The 17,215-nt window shown below is 43.8% G+C and overlaps 6 protein-coding genes across 6 annotated transcripts; 3 read left to right on the forward strand and 3 right to left on the reverse strand.

Moving 5' to 3' along the window:
- Positions 1-1,036: 1,036 nt before the first annotated feature.
- Positions 1,037-3,244, forward strand: O0I10_010174 (uncharacterized protein; the record flags this gene model as incomplete). The annotated part of the gene is made up of 2 exons (XM_058490157.1): positions 1,037-1,763; positions 1,836-3,244. 2 exons carry the CDS (start codon positions 1,037-1,039, stop codon positions 3,242-3,244), a joined length of 2,136 nt encoding a protein of 711 aa, XP_058339013.1.
- Positions 3,245-3,437: 193 nt separating this feature from the next.
- On the reverse strand, positions 3,438-5,426 carry O0I10_010175 (uncharacterized protein; the record flags this gene model as incomplete). Its single annotated transcript, XM_058490158.1, has 7 exons — positions 3,438-3,867; positions 3,970-4,435; positions 4,493-4,539; positions 4,614-4,733; positions 4,792-4,951; positions 5,017-5,090; positions 5,164-5,426. The coding sequence occupies 7 exons, from the start codon at positions 5,424-5,426 to the stop codon at positions 3,438-3,440; spliced, it is 1,560 nt and encodes a 519-aa protein (XP_058339014.1).
- A 707-nt stretch (positions 5,427-6,133) lies between these two features.
- On the reverse strand, positions 6,134-7,350 carry O0I10_010176 (uncharacterized protein; the record flags this gene model as incomplete). The annotated part of the gene is made up of 6 exons (XM_058490159.1): positions 6,134-6,283; positions 6,366-6,452; positions 6,518-6,692; positions 6,752-6,932; positions 7,001-7,126; positions 7,206-7,350. The coding sequence occupies 6 exons, from the start codon at positions 7,348-7,350 to the stop codon at positions 6,134-6,136; spliced, it is 864 nt and encodes a 287-aa protein (XP_058339015.1).
- An 817-nt stretch (positions 7,351-8,167) lies between these two features.
- Positions 8,168-10,474, forward strand: O0I10_010177 (uncharacterized protein; the record flags this gene model as incomplete). The annotated part of the gene is made up of 12 exons (XM_058490160.1): positions 8,168-8,185; positions 8,253-8,364; positions 8,430-8,574; positions 8,629-8,792; positions 8,864-9,059; positions 9,135-9,364; positions 9,428-9,549; positions 9,609-9,690; positions 9,748-9,914; positions 9,966-10,063; positions 10,125-10,202; positions 10,273-10,474. 12 exons carry the CDS (start codon positions 8,168-8,170, stop codon positions 10,472-10,474), a joined length of 1,614 nt encoding a protein of 537 aa, XP_058339016.1.
- Positions 10,475-11,082: 608 nt separating this feature from the next.
- On the reverse strand, positions 11,083-12,213 carry O0I10_010178 (uncharacterized protein; the record flags this gene model as incomplete). Its single annotated transcript, XM_058490161.1, has 3 exons — positions 11,083-11,152; positions 11,221-12,005; positions 12,061-12,213. 3 exons carry the CDS (start codon positions 12,211-12,213, stop codon positions 11,083-11,085), a joined length of 1,008 nt encoding a protein of 335 aa, XP_058339017.1.
- Positions 12,214-13,386: 1,173 nt separating this feature from the next.
- Positions 13,387-17,160, forward strand: O0I10_010179 (uncharacterized protein; the record flags this gene model as incomplete). Its single annotated transcript, XM_058490162.1, has 8 exons — positions 13,387-13,445; positions 13,512-13,823; positions 13,898-14,083; positions 14,148-14,376; positions 14,442-14,966; positions 15,030-15,461; positions 15,533-16,616; positions 16,682-17,160. The coding sequence occupies 8 exons, from the start codon at positions 13,387-13,389 to the stop codon at positions 17,158-17,160; spliced, it is 3,306 nt and encodes a 1,101-aa protein (XP_058339018.1).
- Between the last annotated feature and the right edge of the window lie 55 nt (positions 17,161-17,215).

Consider the following 17,215-nt stretch of genomic DNA (forward strand, 5'->3'; position numbering starts at 1 on the left):
CCCTTGGCTTTTTTCTTTTCAATGCAATCCTTTCCCCTGATCATTGTAACTCATGTTCTTTTCATGAGACGATTCCAAAACCGTTTCAAGCGCATTGATCCGAGCCAATCTAACAAAGTTGGTATTTGGAAGGCCATAAAACATGCAAGAACGAAAAATTCATAATCACTTGTATATATGAAAATGTTCTCTGAAACGTGCTCTACATTTTGGTCTTTTACTTTTTCAAAATGGATGGGATTTGATTGAGATACGGCCATTTTTCATGCAACGTGACAATGTTGTAGCTCATGCCTTTGTTTCTTCAAGAAGTTATGTCATGCCTCAAGAGTAAAATGTTCTCCGACACCTGCTCTTCATTTCCATATTTCACATTTTCAGAATGGGTGCGATTTGCATGAGATACGGTGGGTTTTATTCAAAGATGGCAATACTTAATCCCATACCTTTCACCCTTTGACACTTCATGCTGTGTATTAACAAAAAACAATCTTTAGCACTTGCTCTACGTTTTGGTCTTTTACTTTTTCAAAACGGATGCGATTTGATTGAGATACGACCATTTTCCTCTGCAACGTGACAGTGTTGTAGCTCATGCCTTGGTTTCCTTGACAAGCTATATCATGCCTCAAGAGTAAAATGTTCTCCGACACCTGTTCTTCATTTCCATATTTCACATTTTCAGAATGGGTGCGATTTGCCTGGGATACGATGGATTTCATTCAAAGATGACGATACTACGAATCAGCATGGATAATTGCGTTCGTTGCTGCCGCATAGATATATCCCATCCAATTGTAAAACACCTTTTGTCAAATAAGACCTCTCGTTAAACATTATTCTTCTCCATACACATATGAAATACACAATGTGTTTATTCGTAAACAACAACATTGATTGCTAAATCGTGGCTGCATAACTTATGGCGCAGCAAGGGATGTCCCTTGTATCACAATGGCGCCGCCATGGTGTCATTGTACAAAAGAGTCTCGCGCAGCGACACCACTTTATCACCTTTCTTATTCTCTCTTGCACAATGAACGACGACAATTCCAATGTACTCGACATTCACGTTCCACCACGGCCAGCGTTCAATGTGGACACTCTTCAAGAACAGATCGGGGTGCTCGATGTCTACAGTGAAACAAGGAACCATGGGGGGGCGTTGACTTCGGTGGATGCGATGATAGCCATGGTGCAAAACGACATTCTGACGACGACATGTTTGGAGCGTGCTTTGGCCCGAGCACTTGGAGGAGACACAGCAGCAGCCTTGAAGGAGATAGACGTGGTGATCCAGCAACAGCCTACGCTTGTCAAAGCCTACATTTATGCAATACGAATCGCGTGTTTAAACGATCTCAGACGGGGATGGTTATACTATCATCAGGGGAATGACAAAGTGGCTCGACATGTGCCTGAATTCGATACCTTCTCGATGATTGGAGAGGCTTTGGCAGCTACGATTATGAAGCAGAATAGTTGGAGACTTCCTTACGACGTCGTGGCAACCATTGTTGAGCTGCTGTCATTCGACGATCGGATCAATTTCGCTCATACCTGCACCTATTGGAAGGATTTCATACTCACTTGCCCTCAAGCCTGGAGAAGACTACATTTCAAACCTGGAACGGAGACAAAGTGGGGTGCTTGGCTCAAGAAGCATTCGGCTACAATGGAACCCTACATCCGCCATGTCATTATCGGTGATCAGCAGGTGTTCAGCAACTTTGTTATACACATGAATCATCTCGAGACGTTAGGTAAGGAATTGGTGGTAATGGTGGTGGTGGTGGAGGATAAAAAGAGGAGGATGATACTAATGCAAAGAATAGAGATTAGTGACTTGCCCAAGGATATGGGATGGTTCTACGGTGATAATATATGGCGGGACGGCGTGATTCGCGACTTCTTCAATACACGAGTACCAAGGAAGAAGAAACAGCTGGAATCTTTCAGAACTAGTGGTGTAAGTCGTATCATCCACAGGTCAATATCGGATATCCTCACCCTGAATCCCGAGCTCAAGACACTGTCGGTGGTTACCGGTTCTTATGCACAGCGTGAACACCATCCATCAATTGCAATCAAAACAGCAGCTACACTCTTCCTCAGGGAACTATCAATATTATATGCAGATCCCGATGCTCAGGGCCTTGCTTCCATCCTTGAAAGGTCACCCAATCTCGAGTCTCTTGTATATATCACCAAAGCACGTCATCCACAATCCTTTGAGATTTTACATTCCAAGTGTGAACATGTTGCGAGCACCATCAACAAGCATTGTCCAAGGATCAAGAGCCTATGTTATTTGCGAGATGATGTATCATGCTGGAACACGTTTGCCAAGGAAGCTGCTGCTGGACAAGACATCCTTGCCTATTATGACATGTCTGATACCAAAGCTGAAGACCATCTTCTTGACTTTGCCAAGCGACATCAAGATACCTTGAAAGCCATCATCATTGATCTCAAATATACCCTCCCAACCTCTTATTTTGTTCATTTCCTCCTCCACACTACACTGCCCCGGCTCACTTCACTGTACATTCGAGGAAGATTTGAATCGACAGCATCATTGGCTACCGCCGACACCCGTTTCTACCTTAGCTATTCAAAAGTTGCAAACATGATTCAACGACATTCAAAACTAAGACATGTGAGACTTGAAAAGGCGTGTGAATTGGAAAAGCCGGTGTTACAGGCCATATCCCGGTTAAATCAACTTGAGGAAGTGTCACTCGGCTTCTTTTATGTATCGCTCGCGGATCGCATGGATGATCTATCGATGTTATTGGATAAAACACAAGCAACACTCAAACGCTTTCACCTGCATGTTGGCATCAGCAATCTCAACACACATCATATCTTCAACCTTGTGGATAAATATGATCAATTGACACATTTGACATGCGGCACAAACCTCAACCTGATGCTGGATGGTATCACTGATTTCGTTCGCATGGGATCCAGCACCTTTTCTCCACCAAAGCGGTCGCGACAATTGACCTCCTTGAGACTATTGGCACCATCAGGCAACTTGAACTACATGGCATTTGAACCCATATCCGATTTGGCTTTACTCCCAAACCTCAAAAACCTGGAGATCACACATATGGCTGGTCAACGACTCTCTGCTACACTGATGGGTGCATTGGTCAGGCCTCGTCCCGATTTAACAGCACGAGTCACCTCTGGCGGTCAAGTCTATATCTATCCGAGTACAGCGGATCCTTTCGTATAATAATAGTAGTCGTAGATTGTATACCAAACATCACTCGTAGAATAAAAACGATACCAATTTGCATATAATTGCTATACAGTAATGATGATTGAAATTGTATTCACAAGAGGAATAAATAAAGGATGATTTGGGATATATATATGATAAGGAGGAGAATCATAAAGATGCTTGATGGGAGGAGGAGATAATCTACCTAAAAGTCTGTACGATGTTCAATATGAACGAACATGCCATTAAGCATACGCAATGTCAATGATGGTTCATAAGTGACTTCTTGATCAGGGGCGAGGGTGAACTTGTAGCGCTTCAATAAAAAGACAATGGCCACAAGAGCTTCAAGGGTAGCAAGGTTTTGACCAAGGCAAACACGAGGGCCAGCATGGAAAGCAGGCCATTGACCAGGGTTTTCACGTCGTACGTTACCCTCCTCATCGATCCATCTTTCAGGGCGGAAGGATTTGGCATCTGGACCCCAAACGCGTGTTGAACGGCCTTGTGAATAAGGTGACCAAGTAAAAGTGTCTCCTTTTCGCATCGGAGTACCATCGGGCAGGATATCATCTTCTAGTGCAACCTTGACATTGCTTGGAACTGAGGGATACAGACGCAATACTTCATAAAACCTACATGTTTCACAGGAAGGAGTGAGTGAATGAATGATAACATTCAGACCCAAGGCATTGGTAGGAGGTGTGAGTGTGTGGGGGGAGGATCTTCACACTTACACAGCATGAGCATAGGTCATTTTTCGAATAGCCTCGTATAATGCTGGCGAATTAGATTCGTGTTCTTCATGGATGCATTCCTTAATCTCATTCAATAATTTGCGTTCGACACGTGGGTGAAGCATCAAATTGTAAAACGTCCATGAAAGTGCTTGTGCTGTTGTGTCGCGTCCCGCAATAATAAAGTTAAGCACTGTGTCACGTAATTCCTTGTCGCTCAATGGCTCCCCACGATCATTATGAGTATTCATGAACCGAGACAAAAGGTCCTTGTGCACGGCTCCCTCTGCACGACGTTCAGCTACCATGCGATAAGCAAAGTCGTCAATGATTTTCAGGTGCTGCCGAATCGATGGCGTGTGAGGACTCAAGATGGGATGCAGGAATTCTTTCAGCCCATTGAAGGGGTCAATGAATCGATCGAGGCAATTGGCTTGGCAGATATCGAAGCTTTCAGCAAAAGGAACTAGTAAAAAGCCATTGAGTAAATCGTTCTATCGTCGCATTTCCATACGGTGAGTACCTTTTCTCTTGCTCAACAATCCATTCAATTGTGAGCCAAATCCAATACTGACAACAAAAAGAGATACACAAATGAGACCCAATGAAAAAGCCGTGGAGGAAGAAAAGAGAAGGATACTCACAGCACAAATGAATCGAGCGTAAACTTGTGCATCACATCATGGAAATCGACCGTCTTGCCATTATCAGCTTTCTTATCAAAGATGTGCTCGGCCATTACATGAAGCTCCTTGACAAAGACACTACATAGCAACATGATTTGTTACAAAGGCATCAGATGATCTTGTAGTATATACATACTCTGTAAAATGATCTCTAAAGTTGACAACGTTGAATAAAACTGAAGCCGTTTTTCTTTGGTACTTCCATCCTTCGCCGTTGGCTACGAAAATGCCATGGCCAAAGAGGTCACCCAAGGCGTCTCTCATTTGTTGCCCCTTGACATAGTTTGAAAAGTTGGCTAAATCAAGTAGCATATGAGTACATGCATTGTTATGCATCTCCCTGCCAACCTGTTACACGTACTCTTTAAAACATATTCAATGTTCTCTGGGCTGACAGATAAGACTGCAGGGGGCATGAAAATCACGGAATCGGCACTGAAAGTAGTAATAATACGCCACTTTGATGAGAATAGGACATGCATGATAAAGGGTGATGAGGATACTTTACATGGTTACGGCATCGTATTTCTCAAAGTTTTCCAAAAGAGCATCATAGATTCGGTGCTTGTTGGAGAGTTGCATCCAAAGAGTACCAATGAGTGGATGACCGGGAACAAAAGTGACGCCTTTGGGACGCTCCCTAAAGACGGCTCGATCATTGTATTTGAGAGCCAACGCACCAAGAATAGCTGCTGCTGCACCACTTGTGGCTGCTGCAATACGCAAGGTTGGATTTTGTTGTGAGGTAAAAGTATCGAGAATGGCGGACATGAAGGTGAGAAGAAGTAGAAAGGGAGAAAGGAAAGGTAACAGTGAAAGAAACAATGAGCGCGTTTTGATTTTCCTGCACACCATTTATATATTTCCCCCGTCACCCCCGCCGCTTGTAGCATTTTCCACGTGCCTCGTCAACGTACTCCTGGGTTATGGCGTAACGCAGTAAAATCAACATCTCATAATCGTAAATTCGCCTTATGAATTAGAGCATGGATAGGCCTTATTGCATTCATTCAGCCACGTATTACATCGGCGTTCTTGACAGCAAATCCCAGATCGGTGGATTGGTATCCAGGGCCATGCTTATTGTTTGGAGTGTCACACAAGCGAAACATAACCGGCACAAACACGTCATTCGATCAAAGTGGATGTCATAATCCTGATTTACCCTTTTATGATTCTATTCAACAGCAGCTCCTCATTCCGATCCAATACCTGACGCGCACGGTTCTTGTTTACAGTATTAGTAGACTTTAGAAGACGACATTGCAATTTTCTCTCCTCTTGATGCACACAAAAAGCCCGTTTAACCATCCTACACGCTGATGAGCGACAACATCATGGCTTGGTTATATTTGCATGATAGATGAATCCTTTATTATCCTTCCAACAACAATGATTAAAGATTATGCATAAAACAACATGTCAAATGGCCATTCTTAGATTGAAATTAAGCTGTCTTTATTACAAGATGATCATCTTTAAAGAAGCGATGGCTCTTCATCCATAGATTTCTTAATGCGTAATAGAATCGTGGTCTTCCAGTGATCCAACTTGGTCAATTGGTCGAATTCAAATACTTTTTGAGTGAACAATTCAACGTCGCCATTGTCAACGCAGTCAAGGATACCCTACCAAGAAGGAAAAAAGAGTCCATGTGAGTATCACACGCCACCACCATCATCCCTTGGGAATCCCTAGATTGATCCTCACCACTAAGAACTTGTATTCACGCGTGTTCTCAAATGACATGTCCATATTGCAATACTTGTCTAGAGCTTGTCGAGTCCGTACGAGGTCCTTTTCAGGGGTGTTGTGAGATTGCATGATAAAGTGGGGGAGATGATGGATATGTGATTGCTTACCCCTGTACATAGGTGGCACAAGCCAGCTTTCAAGAAATACTCTTTGATGGACCATTTGGTTAATTGGTTGTCAGCCGATGCTGTAGCCACTGTCTCCAAGTTCTCGATCGCCTTATCGTATTGCTCTAATTGTGCTGCAAAATGGGCCACCTTGAGAAGACATTTGTTCACCATCCTATCAAAAGCTTACACATGAGTCATCCACACACAAGTCCACAGCTATATAAAACATACGCTTGCTGATCATCAGCCATGTGCAATGTTGCAGCTTGTTCCCAGTTGTACATGGCACCTTGTAAATCAATCAAATCGGATTCATAGATCTCTGCAATTTCTTGATGATGCTTTGCAGCATTTCGGAAATGGGCACCTTCCTTGTCAATCTTGATAGCGCTGTCAAGCATAGAAATCGCCACTACGATAAAGGGGGGATGATGATGAGTGATAATCATGGTATCCTTGGTTACTACTACTACTACTTACTTTCAGGTTGATTCTTTTTGTAGCATTTGGCTGCACTTTCATAGGCTTTGGATGCGTCATACAGGGTATCGGATGTTTTCATGAAGAGCTGTGCAGCTTTTGTAAAGGCTTCACCGGCATCGTTCCCTTTTCGGTGTTTGAGAAAGCTAGGGTAAGCCTATGTGTATCGATATGCCATCTCATGACGCGCCTGGGGGCCGCTTACAGCGCTGTGCTAGCTTGAACGTATTGCCGGCTTTCTCATACAATTCAGCTGCTTCTTCTTCTTTGTTGCCACCTCCAAACCATGACCAGCTGTTTAATCGCTTGTCGGCTTGTTGCAATAACTCTTGTGCTTGACGTTCTGACATGGCGGGGTCAATGCGATGGCGATAGTAGTTGATAGTCACTGTAATGCTGTATCGGAATAGATGAGATGGGAATGTAAAGGGAATTTAAAAGTAATAAGAAGGTGTGGTCGTGTATACAAGCAAAAAGTGTGTGTGTGGCGCGAGAGAAAGAGGAGGGAGGATAATGCTGTCTCTTGAGCTACGTATGCTCGGGTCGAAATCTTGCGGCTACAAAGTCAGCCAATCAGCCATGCTTGATTTTTTCCTATGTGCGCCATCATGCATGGTGCCATTCATGCTATCGTTTCATGCTATACACAAGAAGGTGCTATTATCATGTGCCACATGCACTAGTGATGGATTCAAGGAATTATATTGTCGCCATCTATCATCACCACACCGCCACTGGTATCCATAGCAATACAACGTCCGGAGACTAGATCAATGATGCATGAGCCACCAGATCTAAGTTATAGGCACTACTGGTGTATTAATAAAGGCGCCACACAAAAAACTTGTAGTAAAGTGACACATATGGTTGCTTTAGCATTCTTCAAAACGCCGCTGACATGTCAAACAACCTTACCGATATTGCGGATCTCGTCACCTTAAATACCACAATGAATCGAATTCTTTCTTCTTTGATACAAAGACCTGCTGGCACAATTACACATGCCTTGTACAACATCCATGCAGCGCCATTTTAATCTGCTGAGCCGCACGAGTACTTGTGATACCATCCATTCTTTCTTGCTATGCTCAGCTTGGATAGAAGAAAAATATATATAGAACATAGGCCTGTGTGCAATTTGACATTTTTCTTCTTGCAAAAAGCACAATGACATCCACAAGCCAGGTAGATCACATACACTTTTTTGTAATGAAGAATGCATGCATTACTTATACTCTTCCACGACCCACAGTCCTCTCGTCCGATCTACTATCAACCTCGAGAAAGTGCAATACATGACGCTCCTATCGAACCTTATGCGCCTGGACCACCACCTCCACCTGCACGCTCTGTGGTTTTGCATTGTATGTCCCATTCCCAACACCTCCTTCTTCGCACATAGAATAGGATGATTTACTTGTTTTATTAGATGAGGACATTGCCAAACAACATCTAGGGATTATCAAGGACGGCGATGTGTATGACCTAAAGTGTGAACATTGGTATGTGTCAGATTTCCATGACAACCCTGACAAGGTCTACGGTCCCGATTTCAAAGCCGGTGGCAATAGCTGGTAAGAACAACCCCTTGGTTTTATGGATCCAAATGCTTAAAGAGTGTAATGTAGGAGATTGGTGCTCTATCCCAGAGGAAAGGACGGTCTCAGCGAACATGTATCCATCGACTTGCAGTGGACAAGCGGGATGTATGCATCCTCCTATGACCACATTCATGCACAATTTGTTATTTGTATGTCTACAATGAGTTTCCCTACCAACTATACTTGCCAGAGTAAGTCGACATTGTACACCTCTCAATGCTGCTCATTGCTCACCTGGGGATCGCATGCACGCACACAACAGGTACATCGTTTCGATTCACCAAAGCTGAAAGCGAACATGGCTTTACCGAATTTGGCAACTTTGATCACTTGACACGCAACGACTTTGACACGGGTCGTGAAGCATTTGTGAAGAACAACAGGACACGTCTTACCTGCATTATCCGTATCCTAAAGTCCACCATCGATACCAATTCTCGATACATTGGCACGAGTGCGTAAGTACATATTGCCGTCGCCATGCAAACAACAAGTTGTCCATCCACCTTACATTGATCTTGCTTGTACCAAAGTGATCCATATAACTCGAGGGCGAAAACAGGATACATTGGATTAAGGCGAATCGGCAAAACGTCCTATATGGAAGCCGTGATACAGCTACTTTTCAACATTAGAAAGTTTCGAAAAGCAATTTACAACATACCAACCGGCACCGTGGATGGCATCGTTACACCTTCAGATAGCCCAGCGCTGGCATTACAACGCTTGTTCTATCGCATGCAATTTGGCACAGATTGCCCATGTACGTTATCATGCTGCGTCATCATTATAACATCATTGTTGACTTTTCCCTTCTTTTCTCTAGCTCTTGCCGAGCTGATCCAATCCTTTGGATGGAACGACCGTGACATTAATAGCTCTGGAGGGGAAGAGTGTATTGAGTTTCTCTTGGCCTTTTTACGAAGCATGGATGATACCTATTTCAACGTAATGCATGGCGATGGATGAGATTACAAGCGTAAGCTAATTGATCATTGCATATATAGAAAACGGGCCCTTGGTCTGAAACTAGGAAGCTCTTTGGCAATGAAGTAGCACATGTTGGGAAGGAGTATTTCTTGGAATCAAGTAAGCAATGATCACCTACATACGCCAGGTTTCAGCTACTAATATGCATGCCTTTAGTGATTTCACTCGATACAACAGGATGCTCATCTATACAAGAATCCCTATCTAAAGCAACAAAGAGAGACTGGGCTTTTCGAAAACGCCTACGTATCAAGGCTCTTGCTCCAGTATTGTTATTTGAACTCGGTATTTGGAGGGAGGATTATGGACCAACGCTTCAAAAGGTAAGCATCCATTGATACGTTTTCATGCGTCGGCTGATGACACGTGTATAGATTGGCCACCATGTGTCCTATCCGCTCCACCTTAACATGAGCCCCTACACTGAGACGTTTGACAGGGACACAGAATGGGAACGATACATCTTATTTGGGTAAGCAGGAGGAGGATTGAAATGGGGTCGAGCATTGTATTCATCCGTATGTTGCTTGTAGAATGATTATGCACTATGGATCGGCCAAGAATGGAAACCATTGCACCTATATCAACGGTCTCTCAGGGCACTCAGAATGGTATGGATGATTACCTTATTATTGAACGCATTGAATGCATCGTCATTTAACAATTTAAATAATCTATCAGGCTCAAGTTTGATGGTTGGAAAGTGGAAAATGTGCCGGTGGATGAAGTCTTGAATCCTCAACAAAGGGGAAGCTCTGTAAGGCGGTACAAGCGCCATAACCCCTACGTTTTATGTTACATTCGTGAATCCCATTTGAATGAAGTGCTCTGTCATATCAAGCCTGAAGACATCCCCACTCATATCCGTAATATCAATGCCTAATAAAGACCTGTAATATAGTGTACAACACGTCCCGTGCCTGATATCGATGATCTTGTGATCCTGTTTTATGCCGCTTTGCTGCAACAATGATTCATATGATCGTTACACAGATGACGATAAGCTATGAGCCAATTCTGGATATATGATCTTTACTACTTGAAAGGATGATAAAGGGGTATTAGTCATTATAAGATCTCTCGAATTGCTGAAAACTTAAGGAAGCAATACAATGAAATCACAACAATGAGGGTGAATGAGCCACCAGAGGCAACCAAAAATACACTTTATTCAGGTGACATGATTTAGCGTGCCATAGGATGATACGCATGAGCCCAACACGTGAAACATTAGCATCATTGCTCACGATATTAGATACATGCTCTAACCAAGCCCAGAGTATACGTCAATTTGCTATATCCAAAAGAAGAATTGATAAGCGAAAATGCAATGTTGGTGATGGTAAAAACTCAGCAAATGTAAAAGCGGATAAACCATTGTCTTCATGCAGGGTTTTCATATACAAATAGAAGCGGATGGATGGGTTTATAACAGTAAATGCATGGGGGAGTAGTGTGTGTGAGTGAGTGTCTATAATTGTATGGTAACGTCTACTGCAAATACTTTCCGTAGATATTCTTGATTTGCTCCATGAACACAAACATGAGTGTAGTGTGTGGACTAAAAGGGAAAAAAGTTAGCCCTAATGATGATCATCAGCCCCATACACACGCAACCCAATAATTTACCCGATCCGAAGATAATGTGCGGAGAATCCCTTGTATAGACCTCGAATACCCTCTGTTCTTGTCAACTTTAAGAAGCAATCCACCGGGCTGTTGTAGAGTAAACCACGTCCAGTCACTGGATCAACACCTTGATTGTACATGCGAGTAGAAATGACATCGAATGGATTCATGGCGATCGAAACGAGGAAACCAGCAAACATTGAAGTAGCAAAATGAGTAGCGATGCTATCAGGGAGACCAAAGCGAGAGACAAGGATCTCTTTGCCAAACATGTAGGTAGGCATTTGGACAGCTGAGCCCACGCCGGCACGGGCCATAGCAGCATCTGCGCCTCGATAGATACCCTTTAATCCTTCACTACGATAGATGCGACTCAATGCGTTCCATGCTGAATCGATTTCATGCTGATGGCCGATTTGTTTGAATACTGGAGAATAGGATTGTTGTCTCGTCTTGATAAGGTATAATGGTGAACCGAGCAAAGCACCTGTTACACCCGCAACAGCACCAGCAAACACGCCCGAGGCTAACATGCCTTGCTTGGATTGGATATCGAACAAGCTGACGGCGGCATTTTGCACCGGCTCATATAATCCTATCCGACTGCCATTCAAGCAAACCTGGTAGACATAGGCAACACCGAGACCACGTTGAATGCCACGGATTCCTTCATGCTTAAGGATCACTTGAAGTGCCTGGAGACTGTTGTGATATGGCCGTGCAGAGGCTGAAAGTGCACCAGCACGCACCAACTCGCCTTGAAGTTGTAGCCGAGTCTTGACTACCTTTACTTTCCAAAGTCAATAAACGTACTATTCATTCCCCCGAGAAACTGTATACCTCGAGTGGATTGGTAAAGGTGACGGCTCCACATGCGGCAAGACCACCGATCGTAAAACCAACAAAGGTTTCCTTAAGTTTGCTTGGGGTCGTCTTTTCGGCTGTTTGTTGAGGCAATGTTGCCGTCGTCTTGAGCGATTCGGATGCTGCCATTAAAGGTTGGGTGGAGAGTCGATGAAAGGTGGAGATCAAACTGAAAGAGAAGGTTCAAAATACACCACCAGCAAGCAGACAGGGGAAATGGGTTCTTTTAATGCTCAGTTGGTTGTTTCACAGGTTCCTAGGAAATGAAGCGTCGTTATTATCCTCCCCACCCCCCACACACGCACTATTCAAACATGCAATGACTTGGCCCAATGATGATTGAGACCTGCAAAAGATGCATCTCGGCAATGCTTATCTTTTTTATCATCCTCGAGTTTACTTTTACTATGTGAGTTGGCTGCTCAAAGGTGTGTGTGTGTGTGTATGTGTACGTACACATGGCATGAAACCATGACGACGATCATATGACTCTACTACTACGAATACTGAAACATAGCTTTAATGAATACTACAAAGGGCCTGAACGATATTGCGATATGACATGGAATGAAATGCACCAATGGTAACGTAAAAAGAAGCCTATTTACCCCGTATTCACGGTTTTGTGACACATCTTTGTAAACACCGTTAAAGCACAGACGGCAGATCCGATGGGTCGGGTAAACCTCTTTTGCAGAATGATCCAATGGACGACAAGCAGCATGGTTTCATCGAAACACGCATCGTATGTTGTTGGACGTCATCCACCGTCATCTTGAACATAGCAACTTTGATAGCAATGGTAAATCATTAAAGAGGATTTTCTCACACTGCGCATCACACGCATAGGATGCATGAAAGGCAACAAATCATTTAACACCCCCCCTTCCCAACTAACTAACTACGAGAGCGGAGCAAGGAATATGAGCTGCGGAACTAATGGGGGATCATCATGCAACTTTTGTAACAGCTACATAGCATAAGCGTGTGCTATATCCATTTGATTGAATAATGAAAAGGATGCTGATGGAGAGAGGGAGGGATAAGATGACCAAGTCAGTGGTTGCCTCGTGACTCATTTGTGTGTGGTAGAGTTTCATTTTCATCAAGGGCAAGTTTATGCGACTATTTCCTCTCTTCTCTCTTCTTGTCAAGCACTCACACACTCCTCTCTTACTTTATACACTCGCTTTCTCTTTCACTTGTTTTCTCATTCCCCCCTCTCTCCACCTCAATTACAACTTATACCAACTCCATTGATAACACATTCACTACCTTACTATCCACAGCAGCTAGCCTACTATGAAGCAAGCATCCAATGACTACCAACCAGGTGTCCGTGCCGAGCCTAGATTCCTTAGGTAAGGATGCGACATCCGCAGCCCTTGTCTACTTGCGAGATCATTGACAGCTCCCATTGCTCATAGAGATCCCACTTCACTCGAGTTCATTTCCTCGGGCCTGACTCGTTTCTCGTCCTATGTTGTATCCAACTTGCCCAAACGCAAACCAAGCATGCAACACTACAACGACCTACAACCACCTTTGCTCTTTTATCAGCAACAACAACAACAACCTGCTCCACCTCCACCTTCACCTGTGACACCCATCAGTTCAAGCTTGGAGGATCATCATCATCAATCAACAAAACCAGAACCAGAAGACGATCATGATAAAGTCACCTTTGCCTCGTTTCAGCATATGGAGACATTAAGCATGGATGATACTGTTTCTACACGGTAAGATACATACATACATTCAATTTCAGCATGGATGGGGATTGATTCATTGGTATAATGATGATGCTTTTTAGACGTTTATGCTTGTTACTGGGATATCACGATGGATTTCAAATTTGGGACATCACCAATCCAGACAATATCCACGAGATATGTTCAATTCGAGACGAGGAAGCTTTTGGAACAGTGTCGTTTATGCATATCGTCAATTCCCCTTATCAACAAGATACAAAAGATCAACATCCGCTATTGGCCATTGTGTAAGTATGAGTGGAGTAGAGTACGTGGGAAGGGACATGTATTCATTCAATGGAGATTATCTAGAACAAGTCGTGAACCTGCTGACAATGACGCTATTGGTGTGATGGATCCTGATCATACAAGAAGAGCATCCACGTCATCCGCCAAATCATTTCATGCAACATGTACGGTGCTTCGATTTTATTCGCTCAACACACATCAAGTCATCAAAGAAATCCACAACATGGGTGGTGATGAGGAAGAGGAGACTAGGATAACAGCCATTAAGAGTAATCATACAGCGGTGGTGGTGGTAAGTGAAGGAAAGAGTGTGTATGACGTATATAATGTGCGAGTTGCTAATTTAGGAATGTGTAGGGATGCACTGGGAGCTCTGGTTCTACATTACATGTATTGTCGTGCAAGACACTTGACCCCTTATCCACGCCAATTACAGACGTCTATCATGATCCTATCAATGGCCCTGTATTTACACTGGGTGCACGCTTCTTGGCCTATGCAACTCATTCTCCCGTGCTAAATGACGATCTTGCCCTCAGCCAACATAAAGGCATCGGTGGAACAGGCCTTGGTGTACTTCAAGGGGATAAGGATGTGAAGGATATCGCCAAGGAAGTCGTGAGTGGAGTTAAATCGTTGAGCGAATACGGATACCAGACACTCTCCAGCTACTTTGGTAATCACCCACAGGATAAGATGCAGCCACCCCCTCCACAACAACAACAGGCGCCTTCAGTAGTATCATCTTCACCTCGTACTATATCGCCTATGGGGATGCGTTATGATGAACGAACAGCCAGTCCAATCCCATCAAGTAGTACGCAAACAACAACAACGACGACCACAACAACAGCTCATAGAAAAGCACCTGCTGCAGGCATGGTAAGTCCCTTTTTTGCATTATATGAAGAGTGGGATAAGGTTACTTACTTAAGAATGCTTTAGGTGATGATTCGAGACATTGCCAAATTACCGACAACACCCACTCGCAACATGTCACTATCCACTGTGGCCCACTTTCGACCTCATTCGCATCCATTGTCATGCTTGACATTCAATGCTGCAGGAACACTATTATTGTCTGCATCAAAGCAAGGTCACACGTTTCACATATTTGGAGTGTTGCCTAGCAACAACGTGGTGGGCAACATATCACATTTATACAGCTTGGCACGTGGATACACTGATGCACAAGTCGAGGACTGCCAATTTTCAGCGGATTCAATGTGGTGTTCGGTCAGCACAGCACGTGGCACGACTCATGTGTATGCCATCAATCCTTATGGTGGTAAACCTGAGATCATGGGTCATGTTGTAGGCAAAGTCAACAATCCACCTGTACGATTATTTATGAATCAGCAACGCAAATTAGAAAAGGTTTGTTTGTGTATAGGGTGGGAGAGAGAGGCCCATAGCACAATGGATTAACATCCTTTTTCTTCTTCAAGAGTACATCCCTTGGAAGCGTAGTGCGTGTCAAACAACGACGACCCATGATAACAGAAACGCATGATGATTTGGCTTTGAGTCAACAACAACAGCAACAACATTATCCAACAGCTACCATTCCTCCACCTATACCAACACGATCATCTCACTCCAGACAACCACGAGCAAAGTTATCCACAATGTTCCTTCTACCAACAAAAATCCCATATCTTGTGCATGCATCAAAGTCATCTCACAGCGGCGGCGGCACCACCAACAATACCAATGGCACGAGTCATTCCAATGCAAGTGGCAGCAATAGCAGTAAAGCTTTACTGGATGGTGCAGCTTCATTCAAAGCATTCAAACAACAAGCTTCTTCTAGTCTTGGATCGATGCTATCATCTTTTGGATCGAGTATCAGCAGCACGGACTCATCCTCTTCATTTTCATCGATGCGTCAACATCATGCATGGACATCTGCTCATGACAAGCTAGCCGACAATCGATTGTTTGGATTTGACGAAGAAGAAATGCCGACAGTAGAAGATGATGATTCGAGGACATTGCATGATGGACGTATCGGATATCAAGACATGTATTCAATTCATCCACGTGGCATGTTGACATTACATCGATGCTGGGTGAGCAAGTCCGTTGTCAAGAAACGTGATCATTCGCGAACGATTGAATTGGTGGTGAAGCAGGAGGATGTGGCTGAATGGTCCATGGCACGTACAACCGAATGGGAGCAAGTCAAGGTATCATTGGCACGTGATAACAATGCAACGGATGCGACGGCAACGAGGAAAAAGAAACGACGCACGCCATGGCTTTCGAATGCCGAGATCACGACTTGTTTACCCGACGAACAACCCTTGTGGACATCATCCCAGTTTAGTCTTCAAACATTTTCAGAGGATCCTGCTACGTTATCCAAAAAGCTATGGAAGACAGGCGAAATGCCAGAAGCAAAACCTGTTCATGTGCGACGAGAATTACCTGAACCCTATTCAAGTCGTATTGATCGTGTTGGTAAAACCACTGCCCGGATCACTAGTCAAGATGAAGAGAACTTGGATGATGCTTTGGCTGAACTAGAAGGTAGGAAATAGAAAACGGATGTCTTTCTATGCTATAACATGAAAACTCATGCTTTATACATATAGATAATCTTTCCAAGGCTATGCAAACGACCTTCACTACGCCATCACCTACAACATTGTTATCAGGATCGTATGGTAGCGCTAGCCCGGCTGGCTACAAGCGAGGATTACAGCAACCCATTATACCAGGAAACAATGGAACAACTCCCTCATCCATATCCTTTGAAGATGCACACCTTATCAGCATGGGTAGTGGTCCAAGTCCAGAAGACTTACTTACACATCACCAACAACAACAACAACAAACGCGTGGCAACATGGCACTTCATCACAGCTCATTGATACAATTTGATGAGGAGGAAGAGGTACGCTTGCCAGCCACTCCAAGCATGCAAAGCAGTAGCAGCATCCGACTTGAAGACGATGATGATGATGATGACCCTCCTGTCATGGATCAACAAGTATTTTCTCCTGACGGTGACAATGAAATGGCTCATCCAAGTGAATCTATTTTTGCTGAACGACCCCCACCATCCTTGTAGTAGAATGAATGAATGTACATACCCCCCCCACCTCCACCCGATTCATTGTCCTCTT

This window comes from Lichtheimia ornata (genome assembly GCF_029851405.1).
Source record: "Lichtheimia ornata isolate CBS 291.66 chromosome Unknown scaffold00066, whole genome shotgun sequence".
Lineage (NCBI taxonomy): Eukaryota > Fungi > Mucoromycota > Mucoromycetes > Mucorales > Lichtheimiaceae > Lichtheimia > Lichtheimia ornata.